This window comes from Trachypithecus francoisi, unplaced genomic scaffold (assembly GCF_009764315.1).
Source record: "Trachypithecus francoisi isolate TF-2019V2 unplaced genomic scaffold, Tfra_2.0 Lachesis_group16, whole genome shotgun sequence".
Classification (NCBI taxonomy): domain Eukaryota; kingdom Metazoa; phylum Chordata; class Mammalia; order Primates; family Cercopithecidae; genus Trachypithecus; species Trachypithecus francoisi.
Window position 1 is genome coordinate 20,969,780 of NW_022681461.1, and position 20,081 is coordinate 20,989,860.

A 20,081-nucleotide genomic window follows, 5' to 3' on the forward strand; every position below is an offset into this window, starting at 1 on the left:
TAGGATGAAGGAGCCACAGACAGTCATTCTACACTGCCTGCATTTTGAACATGTAGAAAGAAACGTGGAGAGTTTGGAGAGTTTGAAAAGGATGATCTAGGGGGCTGGGGGTGAAATTACCGCAAGACTATCTCACCACCTCTCTCAGAGTGTGTTAAGAAATGAACATGTGTGGAGTCTATAGTAAAAAGTGATATTAAGCATTTGAAAGATGGGCCTCTTCCAGACAGTTCAAGTCAAGCAGACTGCCATCTGGATTATTCCCGTCATAGTTGCTCTCTCTGCCCACATTTCTGCAGCCGCCTTTCCTGCCTCCCTTATTAATAGGTTATCCAGAAATGACTTTGGATGACTTCTTCCTATGTTAACATACTTTCTGATGAAATAACAGAGAGTATTGTCATTAAAGATCTGGAAAAACGTTAAATCCTTACAGGACTCAAATGCAGCACATTTAATGGTTGACGTAGAACTCAGAGCAAAGAAATCACTTTTTCCAACAACAGAAGGAAACTGTTGGCAACTTCCAGATTGGCTAAAGATCCTTGTTCTAACCATTCTTTTGGTTTAAAATTGCCAACCTTAAAAGTGATTTCAGATTTGGCACCAGACACTCTGGGGGCTGCTAAAGTATACTTAGGAAAGACTTTAAAGCCATTAAAGTTATATGGCAGTATTTTGAAGTTGTCTTTTAAATATGATGGACCCAGTTGTTTGACCATACGTAATACATAATACCATACAGCTCCGGAGTGGCATTATTTGGAAGAGAGTTTATGAATCATTTAAAAATTGTACCTGTAACCAATGCAAAAGCTATAATTTTGTATAAAGCTATAAATAATCTATCTCAAAAATCTACATAAGATTGACAGAGTGCTATTTGGGGTTTATGGATATTTTGATAAACTTTGATTAATATTCTCAAGTCAATCGTCGTTGAATGAAGTATTTTAAAATTATTTGGTGAAAATTATGTATGTTTTTCCAGTGTTTTCTAAAGACTTTTATTTTCCAATGGAAATTCAGAGCCACCTAGTGACCAAAAACAAAATGTCTAAAGTATAAAACATGACAAGAAAAAACTCCCAGCAAAAGAGAAAAGCAATCATTTATCCCCGGGCTTTGATATCCAGAGATAAAATTGTATCCAGTTCAGGTCTACAAAAGTAGAATTCTTACAAATTAAATAGACTAAGTCTCTTGTTATTTGGGGATTAAAGGCCCCTAAACACAGACTTGAGGTATATAGATGATTAATTTTTGTAGACATCAATTTATCAAATGAGATTGTCTGACTTATACAAATATACATCCCCCCTTCCTTGATGGTGTGTTCTGTTCCTGAGCAGTTTGTATATTATGTCTCGAGAAAAGAAAAGGTGGAGCAGCAGTCTCACAGGAGATGGGACCAAGGGTGGAGGAGAAAGAAAGGCATGGGGTAATCTTAAACTTCCCAAATGAGGCTTCTAATTCAGATTCATTTTTGAGCATAAAGATTCAGGCAATTCTATTAAATTTGGCTGGGTTAAATTCAGCAAACCTGTTGAGTCTTTTTTTTTTGGAGACAGAATCTCAGTCTGTCGCCCAGGCTGGAGTGCAGTGGTGTGATCTCTGCTAACTGCAACCTCTGTCTCTGCCTCCTGAGTTCAAGTGATTCTCGTGCTTCAGCCTCCCAAGTAGCTGAGACTACAGGCATGTGCCACCACACCTGGCTAATTTTTGTATTTTTAATAGAGATGGAGTTTCACAGTGTTGGTCAGGCTGGTCTCGAACTTCTGACCTCAAGTGATCCGCCCACCTCTACCTCCCAAAGTGCTGGGATTACAGGTGTGAGCCACCGCGCCTGGCTCAAGTCTGGACATTTACAGGTTTCTTGCTAGGCATGAATGTAATAAATCTAAGATGCGTGTAGAGAGCCAGGGTTTTCGGCTTGGTTGAAGTAGAGCGAGTCTGGAAGGACATATAGGAGATGAAGGTGGAGAGGTAGAACGTGGCTGTGATGTGGAATACTGTGACACCTGTTACTTTTGGGGGGCTTTTGGCTAAAATCATGGTCATAGGTCATTGGCGCCCGAGCTGTGACCGCCGCCACTGGGGCAGCCAGCACAACTGGGCGGAGGTGGCGTTGCCCCTTCAGACCTGAAAGATGTCTGAAAATTCCAGTGACAGTGATTCATCTTGTGGTTGGATTATCATCAGTCGTGAGGGATCAGATATAGAAATGTTAAATTCTGTGCCAGCCGCTGACAGCTGTGAGCCCACCCTAGAATGTTCATCTTTAGAGCAAGAGGAACTTCAAGCATTGCAGATAGAGCAGGGAGCAGCCAAAATGGCACAGTGCTTATAGAAGAAACTGCTTATCCAGCTTTGGAGGAAACCAGCTCAACAATTGAGGCAGAGGAAGAAAAGATACCCGAAGACGGTATCTATATTGGAACTGCCAGTGATGATTCTGATATTGTTACCCTTGAGCCACCTAAGTTAGAAGAAATTGGAAATCAAGCAGTTGTCATTGTTGAAGAAGCACAGAGTTCAGAAAACTTTAACATGGGCTCTTCCTCTAGCAGCCAGTATACTTTCTGTCAGCCAGAAACTGTATTTTCATCTCAGCCTAGTGACCATGAATCAAGTAGTGATGAAACCAGTAACCAGCCCAGTCCTGCCTTTAGACGACGCCGTGCTAGGAAGAAGACTGTTTCTACTTCAGAATCTGAAGACCGGCTAGTTGCTGAACAAGAAACCGAACTTTCTAAGGTGTTGAGTAAACGTCAGTTCAGTAGTGGTCTCAATAAGTGTGTTATACTTGCTTTGGTGATTGCAATCAGCATGGGATTTGGACATTTCTATGGCACAGTTCAGATTCAGAAGCGTCAACAGTTAGTCAGAAAGATACATGAAGATGAATTGAATGATATGAAGGATTATCTTTCCCAGTGTCAACAGGAACAAGAGTCTTTCATAGATTATAAGTCATTGAAAGAAAATCTTGCAAGGTGTTGGACACTTACTGAAGCAGAGAAGATGTCCTTTGAAACTCAGAAAATGAACCTTGCTACAGAAAATCAGTATTTAAGAGTATCTCTGGAGAAGGAAGAAAAAGCCTTATCCTCATTACAGGAAGAGTTAAACAAACTAAGAGAACAGATTAGAATTTGGAAGATAAAGGGACAAGTACTGAATTAAAGAAAATCAGAAACTTAAGCAGCATTTGGAAGAGGAAAAGCAGAAAAAACACAGCTTTCTTAGTCAAAGGGAGACTCTGTTGGCAGAAGCAAAGATGCTAAAGAGGGAACTGGAGAAAGAATGACTAGTAACTACGGCTTTAAGGGGGGAACTCCAGCAGTTAAGTGGTAGTCAGTTACATGGCAAGTCCGATTCTCCCAATGTATACACTGAAAAAAAGGAAATAGCAATCTTACGGGAAAGACTCACTGAGCCGGAACGGAAGCTAACCTTCGAACAGCAGCGTTCTGATTTGTGGGAAAGATTGTATGTTGAGGCAAAAGATCAAAGTGGGAAACAAGAAACGGATGGAAAAAAGAAAGGGGGCAGAGGAAACCACAGGGCTAAAAATAAGTCAAAGGAAACATTTTTGGGTTCCGTTAAGGAAACATTTGATGCCATGAAGAATTCTACCAAGGAGTTTGTGAGGCATCACAAAGAGAAAATTAAGCAGGCTAAAGAAGCTGTGAAGGAAAATCTGAAAAAATTCTCAGACTCAGTTAAATCCACTTTCAGACATTTTAAAGATACCACCAAGAATATCTTTGATGAAAAGGATAATAAAAGATTTGGCGCTACAAAAGAAGCAGCTGAAAAACAAGAACAGTTTTTAGGGACTATTTACATCCACAGTATAAGGCACCTACAGAAAACCATCATAATAGAGGCCCTACTATGCAAAATGATGGAAGGAAAGAAAAGCCAGTTCACTTTAAAGAATTCAGAAAAAATACAAATTCAAAGAAATGCAGTCCTGGCCATAATTGTAGAGACAATTCTCATTCTTTCAGAAAGGCTTGTTCTGGTGTATTTGATTGTGCTCAACAAGAGTCCATGAGCCTTTTTAACACAGTGGTGAATCCTATAAGGATGGATGAATTTAGACAGATAATTCAAAGGTACATGTTAAAAGAAGTGGATACTTTTTGTCACTGGAACGAACTTGATCAGTTCATCAATAAGTTTTTCCTAAATGGTGTCTTTATACATGATCAGAAGCTCTTCACTGACTTTGTTAATGATGTTAAAGATTATCTTAGAAACATGAAGGAATATCAAGTAGATAATGATGGAGTATTTGAGAAGTTGGATGAATATATATATAGACACTTCTTTGGTCACACTTTTTCCCCTCCATATGGACCCAGGTCAGTTTACATAAAACCATGTCATTACAGTAGTTTGTAACATTTGTAGATTGCATAGCATTTTTATGATTTGATGAGTTTCTTGGAAGGTTACTGTTTCTAAGAGTTGTGCTTTATTGCCACTGAGAATTCAGAATAAATTGAAAGGTGGAGTCTAAAAATTATTAGCTGTTACAAATGGAACATTTCATTATAACGTAATCACTTTGATTTGAGCAAATGGTTTAATTTTTATCCTAAAAATCAGTTAAGAATATATAAAATCCTATTTTGGCCAAGTTTGTTTCTTTTCAGTATAGTTTATAATGAAAAGATCACCTTGAGTGAAATTATTTTCCTTTAATCTTTTGTGTATTTATTCACTTTCAGAAGCTAGGAGTGAGCAACACAAATTTTACTCTGAAGTCAGAAGAGCTCATATATAATAATTCGAATGCCCCACCTATTTTCACTTGTCCATTCCACATACCAGCTTACTTAAGATACTTAATACTTAATCACATAATTATCTTTGATAAAGGTAGAGGCACAAAGAGGCAACTGAGCAAGTCAGATTCTAATGTGTATACCTCATAATAATTTTGTATCCATTTTCATCTTTATATTCTGTAACATGAAACTTACCTAATCTTAAAATGTTAGCTTCACTTTTTACCTATGAAATACTTATCTTTCTGAATAAATATAATGTGTCTATAAAAAATAAATAAAATAAAATAAAATAAAATCATGGTCATAGTTAGGATGACTAATCTGGATGCAGCATGTAGAGTAGACTGATGCAGGGTAAACCGATGTCAGGAAGAGGAGTGAGGTTATTCTAATGGTTTTGGATACAAGTCGTAAGCATGCGACCTGGAATTATTAAAGTAAGAAGGGAAACAGTAGGTTAGAGAAAAAGAGAGGAATCTTTGGTTCTGATATGGGGGAGCAGTGATATCAAGGGTGACTCCAAAATATCTGCCCTAGTTGATGAGGAAAGGAAAATGATAGAAATAATATCGTATAGTATCAGTGATGGAAATAAGGGTACCAGGGAAGTAGCTGGTGTGTGATGGAGAAAGTGTGAGTATGGTTTTGACATCCATCCATTCATTCAGAAACATGTACGGGGTGCCTGCTGTGTGCTGAGTGCTCAGGTTGCAGTAACATCAACAGACCCCAACTGCCAGATACCCAGGGAAGAGGAAAGCAGCTCTGTTTCTACACCAAGGAGCCAGATTAGATTCAATGGAAATGCTCTTTGCCAAGTGCACCAGCTTTTTTAACTAATTTATTTAAACTGTAGGGGATAACTATTATTATGTTAGTGTACAAAGGAAGCGAGACTGGAGAATTCCCTGACCTCCCTCACAGGATGTGTGACAGGGGTGTGGACTGTCCGTTTGGCCGCTGTGTGCTCAAACCCCTTGTGGGAGAAGGAGCACGCAGACTGGCAGGTGCAGGAGCCAGTGTGAGTGCTTTTGGGCTCCAGCCCCATAGCAGCATCTAGGGCTGGGTGCCTGTGACTCCCAAAGCCCCAGTGGGCATGCTACAGTGCTCTTTTAACTCTGCCGTCCACAGATGAGTTAAGTGTTAACCAGTTCAGTGCCCTCTTGGTACCCAGGTTCTTTTCCAGCCTCCAGGAAGAATCAGGTCACACGGACAAAGTGAAGGATGGTAAATGTGGGGGATTTTATTGCTGGATGAAGATGGTTCCCCGCAGGGTGGGTGGGGAGTTGGAAAGGGAATGGAGTGGGAAGATGATCTTCCCGTGGAGTTCAGCCACTCTCCTCTGTAACTGACCCCAGCCAAAGTCCTCTCGATGTTCCCACACTCCTTTTCTTCTCTCCTTCTCTTCCACGCTGCTCTTCTGCTGCTCCTCTGCTCTTCTGTTTATCTGCTCCTGGAGCCTGGGGTTTGGGGTCTGTATGGGTACAGGATAGCGGGGCATGTCAGCATTTGGGTATGAAAGGCAGCATTTGGGTACGAAAACAGGAATGCTTATTCCCATTTAGGGCTACGGGTTTCCAGGATTGAGGGTGGGGCCTGGGAACTGCCCTCTTCTACCCAGTATTTCCCTGCTTCCTGTTTGTATCAGAAGTAAATATGAATTCACAGTCACACAAAAACTCTGTGACAGAGGCAAGCATCAAATGCACTATTTCCATTACGCCTCAAACGGTGGGCTCCAGGGAGGCAGACCCAGGTTGGGAGGTGAGCAGGCAAGGCCTCTGCGGATGAAAACTACCGCAAGGGGACTGTAGCCCAGTCAGCTCAGTGGCCTCCAGCTAAAAGGGGCTTGTTTCTTCCAGTATGAAGTCCGCTTCTCCAGCAAACACCTGCTTTGCCCTGGAGCAGAGCAGGGCTTAGGTTCTTGTCCCTATTTGCCGCTTTCTGATCTGCTCCTGTCTGAACTTCCTGAGCCCCTCCTAGACTACGTTGCTTGGATCAGTCCCCCTGGTCAAGGGTGACCATGGAATAGAGAAGGATCAGAAGCTTTGACTTTAAATTCACAGCCATTTGCTACCTATAATTTTTTTTTCTGGACCCGTCACAAAAATTCCCTGTGACTTCAGCCTTCTTATCCACCCATCCAGATTGTGTTGAGGGTTACATGAGATAATGGAGAGAGAAATGCTTGTATGGATTGTAAAGTTCTGTGGGGTACAAAATGCCTGCATCCTTTCCAAACACCGTGATTCGTCTGGGCCTTGTGGTGCTTGCCTGCAGTCCCAGCTACTCAGGAGGCTGAGGCGGGAGCAGCCCTTGAGGCATGAGACTGCAGTAAGCTAGGATCATGCTGCTGCACTCCATCCTGACTGACAGAGTAAGACTCCGTCTCAAAAAAAAAAAAAAATTTGTTTAAAGATATAACAAACACCAGACACCCTAATTCAACAGAGCAATTATTTCCTATCATTGTTATTCCCACTTGATTCTTCTGCAACTCTCTGCAGCACTAAGCAAGGAAACCCCTCAGCACCTCCTGGACTGAAAACACCAGGAGTTATACATGCAGATTCCTTTAAGAACCATATCACCCATGGCTGGACAGGAGCGTGACTTCAGCACTACTTCTTTGTTTCACCAAGTTTGCATTTATTTAAGTTCTACACAGTATGTCCCAAAAGCCTCCGTGCAGTTTTACGTGTTAATAGTGTCAGATATAGAAATACTATAAACTTACAAAACACTGCATGTGGAAGTTTAGTTATTTTCATCTCTTTTACTCTATTAGTTTTGTAAGTTTTGAATAATATATTTTGAACTTTCTATTTTGTTGTAGGCTCCTGATTGAAGATAGCAAAGGTTAACTAAAAGAAAAAATAATTGTTTTAAAAAATGTAATTAATAGAACTAAATCAGTATAAAAGGAATGAAAACAAACTTTCAAATGATGTTTTATGTAAGTTTTTAATATGCGTATTTCTGAAGTCATTAAAACTTAAAACTGCACTAAGACTTTTGGAATCTATTGTAATCTCTCTTTTTTTGGGTAGGGGTTCAGGGGTCCTCCTACCTCAGCTTCCTGAGTCACTGGAACTATAGATGCCCTCCACCATGTACGGCTATATTTTTGTTGAGATGGGGTTTCTCCATGTTGCCCAAGCTGGTCTCGAACTTCTGGGCTCAAGTGATTCCCCGCCTCCGCTTCGCAGAGTGCTGGGATTACAGGTAATGAGGCACCATGCCTGGCCCGTTGTAATCTCTTGACCATACCACTAGCAACAAAGCTTTGGGCTTCATTAATAAATTCTTCCTCACTTCAGTTATTATCACAATTGTTACCAATTGAGCCCTTCACTCTGGCAGTGATTTATTGGCATTCTCTAATATTAGTCATCTCAAGCAGAAAAACTTAGAATGGTTTATAGATGTTTTAGTTTCTGAAATTGCAGTCTGAATCCTAGTTTAGGCCCTTTACTCATTTGCATACGAGTAAAAAGCAGTTTTCAAAACTAACACGACTCAGAATGCAGCCAAGCAATCAATAAAAGCTTCTCTTTGAGTTTGCCAGTGGACATTATTTATTCTGGCAGTAGTTAGTACATCTAAATATTAACTAATTAATCTAGCTTGTAATATTCGCTGCTGGTTTCGTTGAGTGAGGTGGGAGTAGGTCAAATCTACAGACCATTCACAGTCTCCAAATGCAAATAAAGTAGCATTTGTTTGTAGGTGGAACCAAATGATTATAAATGAATGGTGAGCCATCTCCTGGGATTGGACATAAAGGTCCTGTAAACGCAGAATTGTATCAACAAACAGCTGTTGGGAAAATACTATTATGCTGTAATAGCCGCTATTAAAATCCATTAGCAGTCTTGATGGCCTGTTTGAATTTGATGCATCATTTGCTCTGAATAGCATTTCTTCCTAAAGTTTTGCAGTAGAATTTATGCCGACTGATAGGCAGTAACAGTGACATTCTGGGAGATTAATACTGATTAAACACTTTGCTCGCACTGGCTACTCCAGCCCCCTCAAATGCTGCAAATACTGCAGTTTAAGTATCACGGGGGGCAGGGCACGGGCAGGGTGGGTGGGGAACAGCATCAAGCCTCAGGGCACCCCCCGCCCCCGGTGGTGGAGGCTTTCTCACACTTGGTGTGAAACATCCATTTTGCTTCCATGACAAATGTTTGCAGACTTGAAGCAGGTCCTCTGTTTCCTACTTTTTAATAACCTGCCTTTTCCTCATCCTAATACCTTTTCCAGACTCAGGGAATCCTCCTGGGAGGCCACAGTGCCTTCAGGACACAGTCTGGCTGAAAATATTAGATGTCTAATGAGATTTTGAAAAACACATGTGTTGGCAAAGAGAATGCAGCTGTTCCGACGGAGGAAGCATTCCAATGTTAGGATGGAAAGTCAGCGCTGGCTCCTAGTTGCGACAGCCATGCAACCCTGGGAAGAATGGGGAAACAGCGCCATCTGGCCGGTGAGCCATACAGGCAACTCCCAGGGGTTTACCAATTCAAAGAGGAGAGCTGGCAGGGACTGGTTTAGGCCAGCTTCACAGTTCCTGGGCACCGCGAGTGATCCAGGATATACAGAGACGTTTTCACTCAGATTAGAAGAGACGTTAGGGTAAGTCACTGATAAATGTAGAATACATTAAATAAAGAGTAATTTTTTATCTTAAAAAAGCAGTTCTTTTTGACATACACACTTACACGACCTCTCGTTAGTTGGGAGATTTTCAGATATTCATCAGAATGGCTCTGTAAAGAGCTGAGATTTGTTAATTTTAAATATTGTTCATCTACTGTCACTTTCTTAACAGCCAAAGCTGGTGGTTGGTAGCAGGTGAAAGGGAAGGACCACCAGGAAATTATTTGAAAGTTTCACTCCTCAAAGTATAATCCCCTGGCCAGGCGTGGTGGCTCACGCCTATGGTCCCAACACTTTGGGAGGCCAAGGCAGGTGGATCACTTAAGCTCAGGAGTTCGAGATCAGCCTGGACAACATGGCAAAACCTTGCCTCTACTAAAAATACAGAAATTACCGGAGCGTGGTGGCGTGCGCCTGTGGTCTCAGCTACTTGGCGGGCTGAAGCGAGAGGATCGTTTGAACTTGGGAAGTTGAGCTGCGGTGAGCCAAGACTGCGTCACTGCTCTCCAGCCTGGGGTGACAAAGTGAGACCGTGACTCAAAGCAGAAACAAAAACAAAGTATGATCAGCAGCAGATTGAGCGTTCCCTGGAAGCTTGTGAGAAATCCAGATTCTCCCCGAGGTGCCTGAATCAGAATCTACATTTTAACAAGACCCCTTCTTGCCCCCTGAATGCCTTCCCTGACTCCTCAAGGCAGGCTTCTAGATTCCTGCCCTCTCCTCCCAGTGTTCTTTGTCCACACCCCCACTAGACAGTGTAGCTTCTTGAATGCTTAGCCACAAATTCTTTAGGGCAGGAAGCTGAGTATTTTTTTTATATCCCCACAGTGGCACATGGCGTTCACTGAACCACCCATCCAGCCATCCATTCCTCCCTCCCTCATTCTCTCTCTCCATCGGTTTATCATTTTTTCATTCGTTTACTCGTTTATTTATTTCTTCACTCATTCAGTAAGTATCCATTACCGTGAATGAGCCGATGCTTTAGGTATCAAGGATATGGTGTGAACATGATAAAGTCCCTGTTGCCGTGCTGGGGGCAGGGGAGACGAATAGCAGACACATAAACTATTAAATACACAGTATGATTTCCTGTTTTGAGAAAGTGCCTTGAAGAAAAATAAATCAGGGCTTAGGAATTCAGAAGGCCTCCAATAAGTATCTGTTTAATCGTCAAATAAATAAAAAAGGTAAGTTAGTAATGAGATGAAAAAGAGCAATAAGGAACCATATAAAAATTTTTGGTTTTGGTTTTTGTTTTTTGGGACGGAGTCTCGCTCTGTCACCAGGCTGGAGTGCAGTGCCATGATCTTGGCTCACTGCAACCTCCGCCTCCTGGGTTCAGGTGATTCTCCTGCCTCAACCTCCCGAGTAGCTGGGACTACAGCGGTGTGCCACCAAGCCCGGCTAATTTTTGTATTTTTTAGTAGAGACGGGGTTTCACCATATTGACCAGGATGGTCTTGATCTCTTGACCTCGTGATCTGCCTGCCTCGGCCTCCCAAAAGTGTTGGGATTACAGGCGTGAGCCACTGCTCCCGGCCGGAAGGATATAAAGTTTTAATAGAATTTTAAGAACGAAGGTGATGGACTTAGGAAATGTCCTACCTAACTGGTCAAATGAAAAGCAAGTGTACAAACTGCCACCCTAGCTCTGCGAGCATTCAAGAGAAAGAAAGACAGGAAGTGTTTGGCTGGTAACATTCAGCAAGGAGTTGAATTGAGGTAAGAACCCCTGAAGGCACTGCTTAGCAAATGATGTTCATGCATGGCCATATAAAAAGGGAAGTTCGTGGATAGACAGTTCATTAGAACCTAAGACATGATAGAATGTTTCTGTGGAATTAGTGAAGTTGGGATGTCCTGGGATGTATTAATTTATGTGTCAGTAAAATCAAGGAGGGGAAGTACTAACACATCAGAGATAGGCCTGTTATTCTGCTTCTCCACCCCACTCCCACCCCCCACAAATTAGCAGGTTCTGAGTAGTTAAAACTTGAAGCAGCCTTAAAACTAGCTTTTCTCTGTGTTCACTCACATGTGCATCCTTCTCACTGCAAAGGGCTTTTTTTTTTTTTTTCATTTTTAAGGGACTAGGTGTAAGGAAGAGATGCTGACAATAACATGCATTGGGAAAAAATCCAGATTATTAAGTCATAAAACCTGAGTTCCAGTCTCAGTCTCACCTTTTGCCTCCTACTAGCCATGTGGCCTTTTATAGGTTTGCAATCCGAACCATGTCTAGTCACTAGATCCATGGTTCTCAACCCTGGCTGTATGGTGGAATCACTTAGGCAACTTTTAAAAACTACTGAAGCATGGCCCTATTCCTGATTTCTAGACCAGAATCTCAGGGGAGTGGTGAGCACTGGCAGGACTGGGGGTCATTTTTCAAAATGCACCCTTGGGTGTTGTAACATTCATCCAGAATGGAGAACCCACAGGTCATCTGTTTCACAAGGTTCCTTATTACTCCTGACAGAGAAGGAAAGCTTTTTAAAAACTTTGTTGCAGTGGAAAGCACAGGCTCTCATAAGCAGATGGCTCTCAGTTCTAATGTCATGTTGTAAGTTTCATATACATTGCATCCTTTAGTAATAAATGTGCTTAAAAACATATTTTGAAAGGCACAGTGGCTCACACTTGTAATCCCAGTACTTTGGGAGGTTGAGGCAGGACTCACTTGAATCTTGAAGTTTGAGACCAACCTGGACAACATAATAAGACTCCATCTCTACAAAAGATTAAAAAATTAGCCAGGCATGGTGGCTTTTGCCTGTGGTCCTAGCTACTCAAGGGGCTGAGGCAGAAGTTTCCATTGAGCCCAGGAGGTCGAGACTCTAGTGAGGTGTGATCGCACTACTGCACTCTAGCCTATGTGACAGAGCAAGACCCTGTCTCAAAATAAAAACAAAAACAGTGTATCTATGAAAAAGTAATACCTTCTTTAGAATTAATACACAGTTTAAATGTCTGATTAATAGATGATGTTAAAAGCAATAGTTGCCTTTTTCTATTAGAACTATCAGAGAGGAGCCCAATGACTCTTTTCAAACATTCTGAAAGACTGGACTAGCTAATCTTTGGGTTATTCAAGTGTAGAACTTGGGCTCTGGAGTCAGTATCCCTAACCAACTGCTGGGTCAAATATTTTTAAAGCATGTGGTCTTGCTTAACTTCTCTACACCCCAGTCTTCCATACCTGTAGATTGGGGAATGATATTAATACCATTATTAACCTGTCCAAAATGATTATTTTCAGGAATAAATAAATTAATCCCTATGATATGCTCAGAGCGTTGCCTGCCATATTATAAGTGCTGAAATATTCGTTGTTATTATTAACCTTCTATTCAGGAGACAGAAAACCTACAGAAAAAAGTTGAAGGAGAAAATTTTACCTCCATATAAGGAAAAAAATTTTCTAATATCCTATCCAAAGACGGAATGAACATCTCATGTGGTCATGAGCTTCCCATCTGTAGAAGTGTTCAATCCCAGGCTTTAAAATCGCCCACAAGAGTGAGGTATAAGGCATTTAAGGATTGAGTGAGTCATTGAACTAAGTAGCTTTTAAGGCCCATCTAAATCCTGATATTTGATTTTTCTTTCATTTCAATTTTAAAGTTATATGTGTCTGTGAAGAGCCTAACTAATCTATCTCTCTTGGGGAGAAGAAATTTCAGTGGATGCTCCTAAATGGTGTCATGGCTTTTCCTGAGTTCCAAATTTGATAGTTCTCCACACTTAAATTTAGTAGGAACAAAATCCACTGCTTCCAAAACCACCACTAGTTTTCTGACTTAGAGTTTGGCGAAGAATATAATGTAAATAGCCCTATCATTTCTTTTCTATCACAATAAATATCTAACCAAATTTATTTAGTTGTTCCTTTTGGCTGGAGGTTGGAGGGATCAGTAAGAATTTCTAGTAGTATTTTCGGTGAGAGATTTTTTTCCAAATATATTGACTTAAACAAACCAAACAGAGCTATTCTGCCATATTTCAGTATGGATTTGCTTGGTACTTTTCCCACGAAGATACAAATTTAAAGGCCTTCTATTTCCTGTGACAAGGGCAGAAGGAAATCTGAGATATATAGAACAAGCATTTAATGATCTAACTGTTGCAAATTATCACTGACTCTTTAAAAGTGAAATATAAAATGGAAAGTGTTTTTGTTCATAGTAAGTATGCAAAATAATAATATCTGTGCTGGCATTAAGCCTAGAAGACACACTAACTTCAGTATGCTTTTAATTCCAAGCCTTTCACTGACTCTAAATTTTAGTAACTTCATTGATGAATATCAATGTTATTGACCCTACTAAGGTTTGTGTGTGTGTATGTGTGTGTGTGTGTGTGTGTGTGTGTGTGTGTGTCCCCTAGGGAACTGCTGCCATCTGTCAGTGAAGAACGTCTAGCATTCTTGCAAAGAACAGCTGTTTATATCCAGACTGCATAGCAGAGTGCATTAGATGAGGGTATTTGTGAGGCAAAAACGAAGTTCAACTTCTTGTGCATTATGCGTATGTTACGGGTCTAGATTTAGGTGGGCTAATATGTTGAGCCAAAAAGCTTGGCAAATTGATACAGCAGGAGCCTTCTGTTGAACATTAATCATTTCTTTCCTTAATCTTTATACTTGTCTCCTAGTCTGGTTCAATAAATAACAGTGAATTCCCATGGCTTTTGCTACAGAGGCTCAACCCCAGTCCACATTCCCACAAACGATCCTTTAGGTTTGCATTAGCAACTTCCCAGTTATATTTGTAAGCCTGACCTTTCATTGATTTCTAGACACATAAGGATACCTTTCAAGGAACAGCATACAGCTCTCTTGGTTTTCATACAAGCACTTCAAACTCAACAAGGCAAATGTGAGCAGGTCACCTTCTCTCTGCTCCCACTGCCGACTGCCTTAGTTCAGTACCTCCTTTTGTCTTACCCAGAGCATAGCAATCAAGAATAGCCCATGGACTCTTTTGTTTGTGCAAATTAGGGACCCCTTTCTTCAGTCCATGGTGCCCCACCACAAAAACTGACTTTGTAAATACATCGTGGGTGAGATCATGAACTGGATTTCAGGCCGTGCAAGCTATGGCCCTGACAGGAAGACACTGACTGTGCATAGGAAAACTAATTTTCTCCTCTCCTCTGTACTTCTGGCCACCAAATGTGTGGGGTGTTTTTCCCCACACCAAGCAATTCTCTGCCACAACAATTGGGTGTTCTGTAATTCAGTTAAATTCAGACACTGTTTACCTGGAACGAGCGCAAGCCTCCTTGGCTTGGTCTCACAAGACTGCCCCAACTTCCATGCCAATCACAAGTCTGGGTTGTCACCTGTGCTTCTGATACACTGGCTATAAATCAGAGGTTCCCATGACTCTCTCCTTTCATGGGAGTTCAATAATTTGCTAGAACAGCTCACAGAGCTCAGGGAAACATTTACACTTATTGGTTTATTATTAATATATAATAGAAGATATGACAAAGAACACAGATGAAAAGGTACATAGGGGTCAAGAAGGGTCCTGAGCACAGGAGCTTCTGTGTCTTTGGTGTTGGCATGCACCACCCTCCTGACACATGGACGTGTTCATCGACACAGAGCCCACCAAGTGTCACCGCGTTAGAACAAAAAGACGCTCCTATCACCCAGGAACTTCTAAGGGATTTAGGAATGCTGTGTCAGGAACCAGGGTCAGACCATATACTAAGACGAAAAATGCTTCTGGCACCCCTATCACTTCGGAAATGACAAAGTGTTTTAGGAGTTCTATATCAGGAACTGGGAGCAGAACCCAATACATATTTTTCTTATTATTTCACGGAAATAATGTATGTATTTTCTTACTATTTCAAGATCAGAAAGCGATTCTGATCTTGAGTCTAAATCATTTCTGGTCTGCCCTTTCACACTGAAATGCAAATCTGTCATGCCCCGTTCCCTTCTTAAAATCCTTCAGTGGCTCTCCGTACATTTCCAGTTAAAGTGGTACTTCTCTGCATAGCAAATGAGGGTATTGACTTCTGACCCTTGTGTTACAAACCAAACTGGGGTCCGTTCACCTGGCGCAGGAAGGTCAAACATCCACATTGAGGTTTTGCAGCAAGAGAAAGGAGGGCATTTATTTGCAGGGTGCCAAGCAAGGACAGCTGGGAAGCTCACACTTAGGACCTCGCCTCTTTGATGGATACATGCAAGTGTTTTTTATTTTTTATTTTTTATTTTTTTTTATTTTTTTATTTTTTTATTTTTTATTTTTTATTATACTTTAAGTTCTAGGGTACATGTGCATGACGTTTATATCATGTATAACTCCCCAATGCAATCCCTCCCTCCTGGGTTTTTAAAGGAAGGAATAAATTTCAGAAAACCAGAAGTTACAGGCAAAACTACAAATCAGTACATGGAGGTTATACACTGATTTGGCTGAAAAAGATACCTTGAAATGAGGGGCTTACAGGTGATAGGTGGATTCAGAGATTCTCTGATTTGCAGTTGGTTAAGGAAGCAGGGCTTTGTCAAAAACTTGGGGGTCAGAAGAAAGGAACGTTAATGTCTGGGCTTTGGGACTGACTTTCTCCAGGACCCTCAGGAAGAAATTTAGAACAAAGAACTGCGGTCAGAGTTCAGTCCTCAATTTCACCCTTATTTGAGGTCTCTGTGTCAGCTGATGGCATTTTCCACTTGGTGGGAGGCTGGATTTCTGAAAAACAACTCCGTGGCATATGTTGCAGTGTTATCTTTAGTTTCTATATGGAACCAAACATCTTGTGATCCTAACTTCTTTGGCTGTTGTTTTGAGTCATTATTACCTTCTTACTTATTAGGTTGCTCATTCACTTCTCATGGCTAAGTAGGTGCCTAGAATGTCCCTTATAGGAACTCAAGATTTTCCTTTATTTCCTTGCTTATGGAGGTCAGGAGTGGGTGGCAATCCTTCAAGAGGGGTCCCCGCTCTGTCTCACTTGTATTAATTCTGGGTTCACCTCCCTCCACTCAGCACACACCCCTTGCACCCACCGTACTGAACCCTGGGTGGCTCCTATGATGTATGGTGTTTCATTCTGTAGCTCTTTCCCATGTCTGTGCCTTGTTGCATGCTGTTCCATCCACCGGAAATGCCTTTCCCCACTTCCTCACCAAGCTGGACCCACTCACCTCCTTTAATGCAGTTCAGTCATCCAGATTTAAGAAGCCTCCGCCAACACTCCAAGTCAGATTGCTTCTGAAAGTTTGATGGATATATCATTTATGTGCCATAAAGTTTACCTTTTAAAATTACACAGTCCAGTGGTTTTTAGTGTATTTACCGACCTGTGCCACCATCTCCCTAATCTAATTTTAAAACATTTTGTTACTCCCAAAACCCACTGACAGTCACTCCCCCATCTTTCCTCCACCCTCAGCCATAGCAGTTACTAATCCACATTGTCTCTAAAGATGTTCTGTCAGAATTTGGTGCCTCTCTCTGGCCATAACTGCATCCCACTAGCTGGCCTGTTTGTCTTTCCAGCCCGTCTCGTCCAGGCAATCTGAGGGTGTTAGCAAGCAGAGACTTTGTCTTCAGCTTTGTATTCTGAGAACCTGGCTTGATTTGCAAACATGATAGGACCTCAAAATTGGGTTGAAAAAAGAGAGGAAGGATTTTGTATTTGAACTATCTTTTTCCCCCAAAGGTTATGTATCTACTGCCTCAAATATCAGGATTCATTCTTACTCTGTTAGGGAAAGAAGGCCTTCTTGGTGACAGAAAATGTTTGACCTTTGACCGGAATTCCTAGTATAAAAGAAGTGGGCCGGGTGCAGTGGCTCACGCCTGTAATACCAACACTTTGGGAGGCCGAGGCAGGTGGATCACAAGATCAGGAGTTCAAGACCAGGCTGTCCAACATGGTAAAACCCTGTTTCTACTAAAAAAAAATACAGGAATTAGCCATCGTGGTGGCACACACCTGTAATCCCAGCTACTCAGGAGCCTGAGGCAGGAGAATTGCTTGAACCTGGGAGGCAGATGTTGCAGTAAGCCAAGCCAAGATCATGCCACTGCACTCCAGCCTGGGCGACAGAGTGCGACTCCTCAAAAAAAAAAAAAAAAAAATAGAGAGAGAGAGAAGTGGAGAATATGGAGGAAGAATGCGTGTTAAGGAAGACAGAGTTGTACTCAGAAGAAGTGCCCCAGCAGGATTTGTTGTCGTCCTTAAGCAGTACTGCTTAGAGAACTTCGAGTATCCATTTCTTAAGGGGAACAGTTGATTTTCTTCCCTGAAAGAAGTTGTCTTAGCACACACAGGAACCAGCTCAGTTATAGAAGTAGTGGGCGGAGGCTTTGGGGTCCACCAGAACCAAGTTTGATTTGAGGCTTTTACTCTGACCTCGTGATGACCTTAGGTAAATTGTCCCCTCTGAGCCTCAGTCTCCTCACTTATAAAATTAAGGAGAGAATAGGATTATCATGGAACACAAAATCAAAATGAGACCATGGGTTTAAAGAATATAGTATAATTCCTGGCACATTGAAGACTCAATAAACAGTAACTTTTGCAGTAGGTAAATGCAAAAGTTAAAGTTAAAACTCTAGAAAGATAGAAAACCCACTGATTCTAGTTAAAAGAATTTTCTTTTAATGGGAGGGTTTCACTAGCTTATATTACAAAACTGTGAACTCCCTTCCACCTCTTAGACACCACAACACCTCTGACACACCAGATGCATGGAGGTATTTCCCTGCACACCAATCAAACCCTTCTCCAGAAGACACCAGCTGGAAGTCGCACAACCCTATTTATCTAGCCTGAGTTAGCAGCAGATCCCTCAAGTTAAGGGCACAGTCCTACAAGACCGCCTCCTACTTCAGGTTCCAGTCAAAAGTCTGGGCTTCTAGAACTTCGGACCCACTGGCCATAAATTGGGGTTCCCATGACCGCTTCCTTGGGTTTAATTAATTTGCTAGAATGACTCGTAGAACTGCAACACTTACATTTACCCATTTATTATAAAGGATGCTACAAAGAATATAGATGAACAGCCACATGGAAGAGATGCACAGGGCAAGGCATGTGAGAAGGGGTGTGAGCTCCTATGACCCTCCACCCATGCAACATCACCAGGAACCTCTATGTGTTCGGCTATCCAGAAGCTCCCCAAATCCTGCTCTTTTGGGTTTTTATGGAGACTTCATTACATAGGCATCACCGATTATATCATTGACAATTGACGATTAATTCAAACTTCAGCCTGCCTGCATTCTCCCGAAGTTGGGGGGTGAGGCTGAAAGTCCCAAGCCTCTAATAATGCCCTGATCTTTCCAGTGACCAATCCCCATCCTGCAGCTGAGGGGCCCTCAGCCAACAGTCATCAGTCATCTTATCTTCAAAGAGATAAGACAGTCTTATCCCTCTGGAGAGTCCATGGGTTAGGAGCTTTTGCCAGAAAATGGGACAAAGACCACACATACTTCACAGTATCACATCCTGCTGCCCTCTGGGTTGGCCTCATTCTCCCCTTCTGAGCACAGGGACTGTTAGCAGCTCTAGATGCACATAGGGAAGTCTCATCATCAGAGAAAACGGCTTCTCCAAGCTCAGGACACTGACTGATGCCTATAGGGACACAGGCTACTTCCCTTTACCTGTCCCCAGAGGAAGTGAGGGCGAAATACTATGATTAGTGCAGCTCGAATCACATGCCCTTCCTTGTGGTCAGAGAGTGGGATCAGTTAACAAAAGAGAAAAGCTCTTGGGCAGACAGAATGTGACTGTCCAATGGGTTCTTCTTGCCCGCTGCCCAGATAGAGCCAATTTATCAAAGCAGAGGAACTGCAATAAAGAAAGAGTTTTACTTACATATGTAGAGCTGGCTAAATGGGAGATCAGAGTTTTACTGTTACTCAAATCAGCCTTTGCCAAATTCAGAAGCTAGGGTTTTTCAAGGATAGTTTGGGGGAAGGGGGAGGTGCTAGGCAATGGGTGCTTGCTACTGATTGGTTGGGGGTGCAGTCATAGAGGTGTGGGACATGGTCCTCAAACGTGCTGAGTCACTTCTGAGTGGGCCCCACAGGAATGGCTGGCAGGTCCAGCTGGAGTCATCAGTCATCAGACATGCAGAAAACCTGAAAAGACATCCTAAAAGGCCAATCTTAGATTCTGCAATAGTGATGTTATCCGTAGGGTTGATGGGGGAAGTTGTATATCTTGTGATCTCTGGAATGAGGACTGGCTATTGTTTATGTCTACACCTCAGCAGAATTCAAATTCCTCTCATCCTAGCCTGAGAGGCTTTCATTAGTTTTACAAAGGCAGCTGAGTTTTGGGGAAGGGCTGTTATCATCTAAATTGTAAACTTAATGTCCCCCAAAGTTAGCTTGGCCTAAACCGAGGAATAATTAAGGGCAGTTTGAAGGCCAAAGGCAAGATGGAGGTTAGTTAAATCAGACCTTTTTCACTGCCATAATTTTCTGTGATAATTTTTGCAAAGGTGGTTTCAATGGGTGCCTACTACTGTTTTCTCCCCTCTTTGCTGGAAAGCATAACTTTTCAGGGCTTGTTAAAGCAATTAACGTATGGTCATGGTAAGGCTTGGTGGGGAAAGTCTAGGGCTTT

At 41.9% G+C, this 20,081-nt stretch overlaps 2 protein-coding genes across 14 annotated transcripts in view; both read left to right on the forward strand.

The window, feature by feature from the left end:
• The window catches only part of PRUNE2 (prune homolog 2 with BCH domain), a 301,009-nt gene that overhangs the window by 152,658 nt on the left and 128,270 nt on the right, over nucleotides 1–20,081 (forward strand). The gene's annotated exons all lie outside the window — the stretch shown is intronic.
• LOC117098443 (cell cycle progression protein 1-like) lies at nucleotides 2,065–5,080 on the forward strand. Its single transcript, XM_033237059.1, is given in 5 exon segments — nucleotides 2,065–2,321; nucleotides 2,324–3,151; nucleotides 3,154–3,180; nucleotides 3,183–3,821; nucleotides 3,824–5,080. Coding segments are annotated over 5 exon segments (2,256 nt in total). The 5' UTR covers nucleotides 2,065–2,149; the 3' UTR covers nucleotides 4,414–5,080.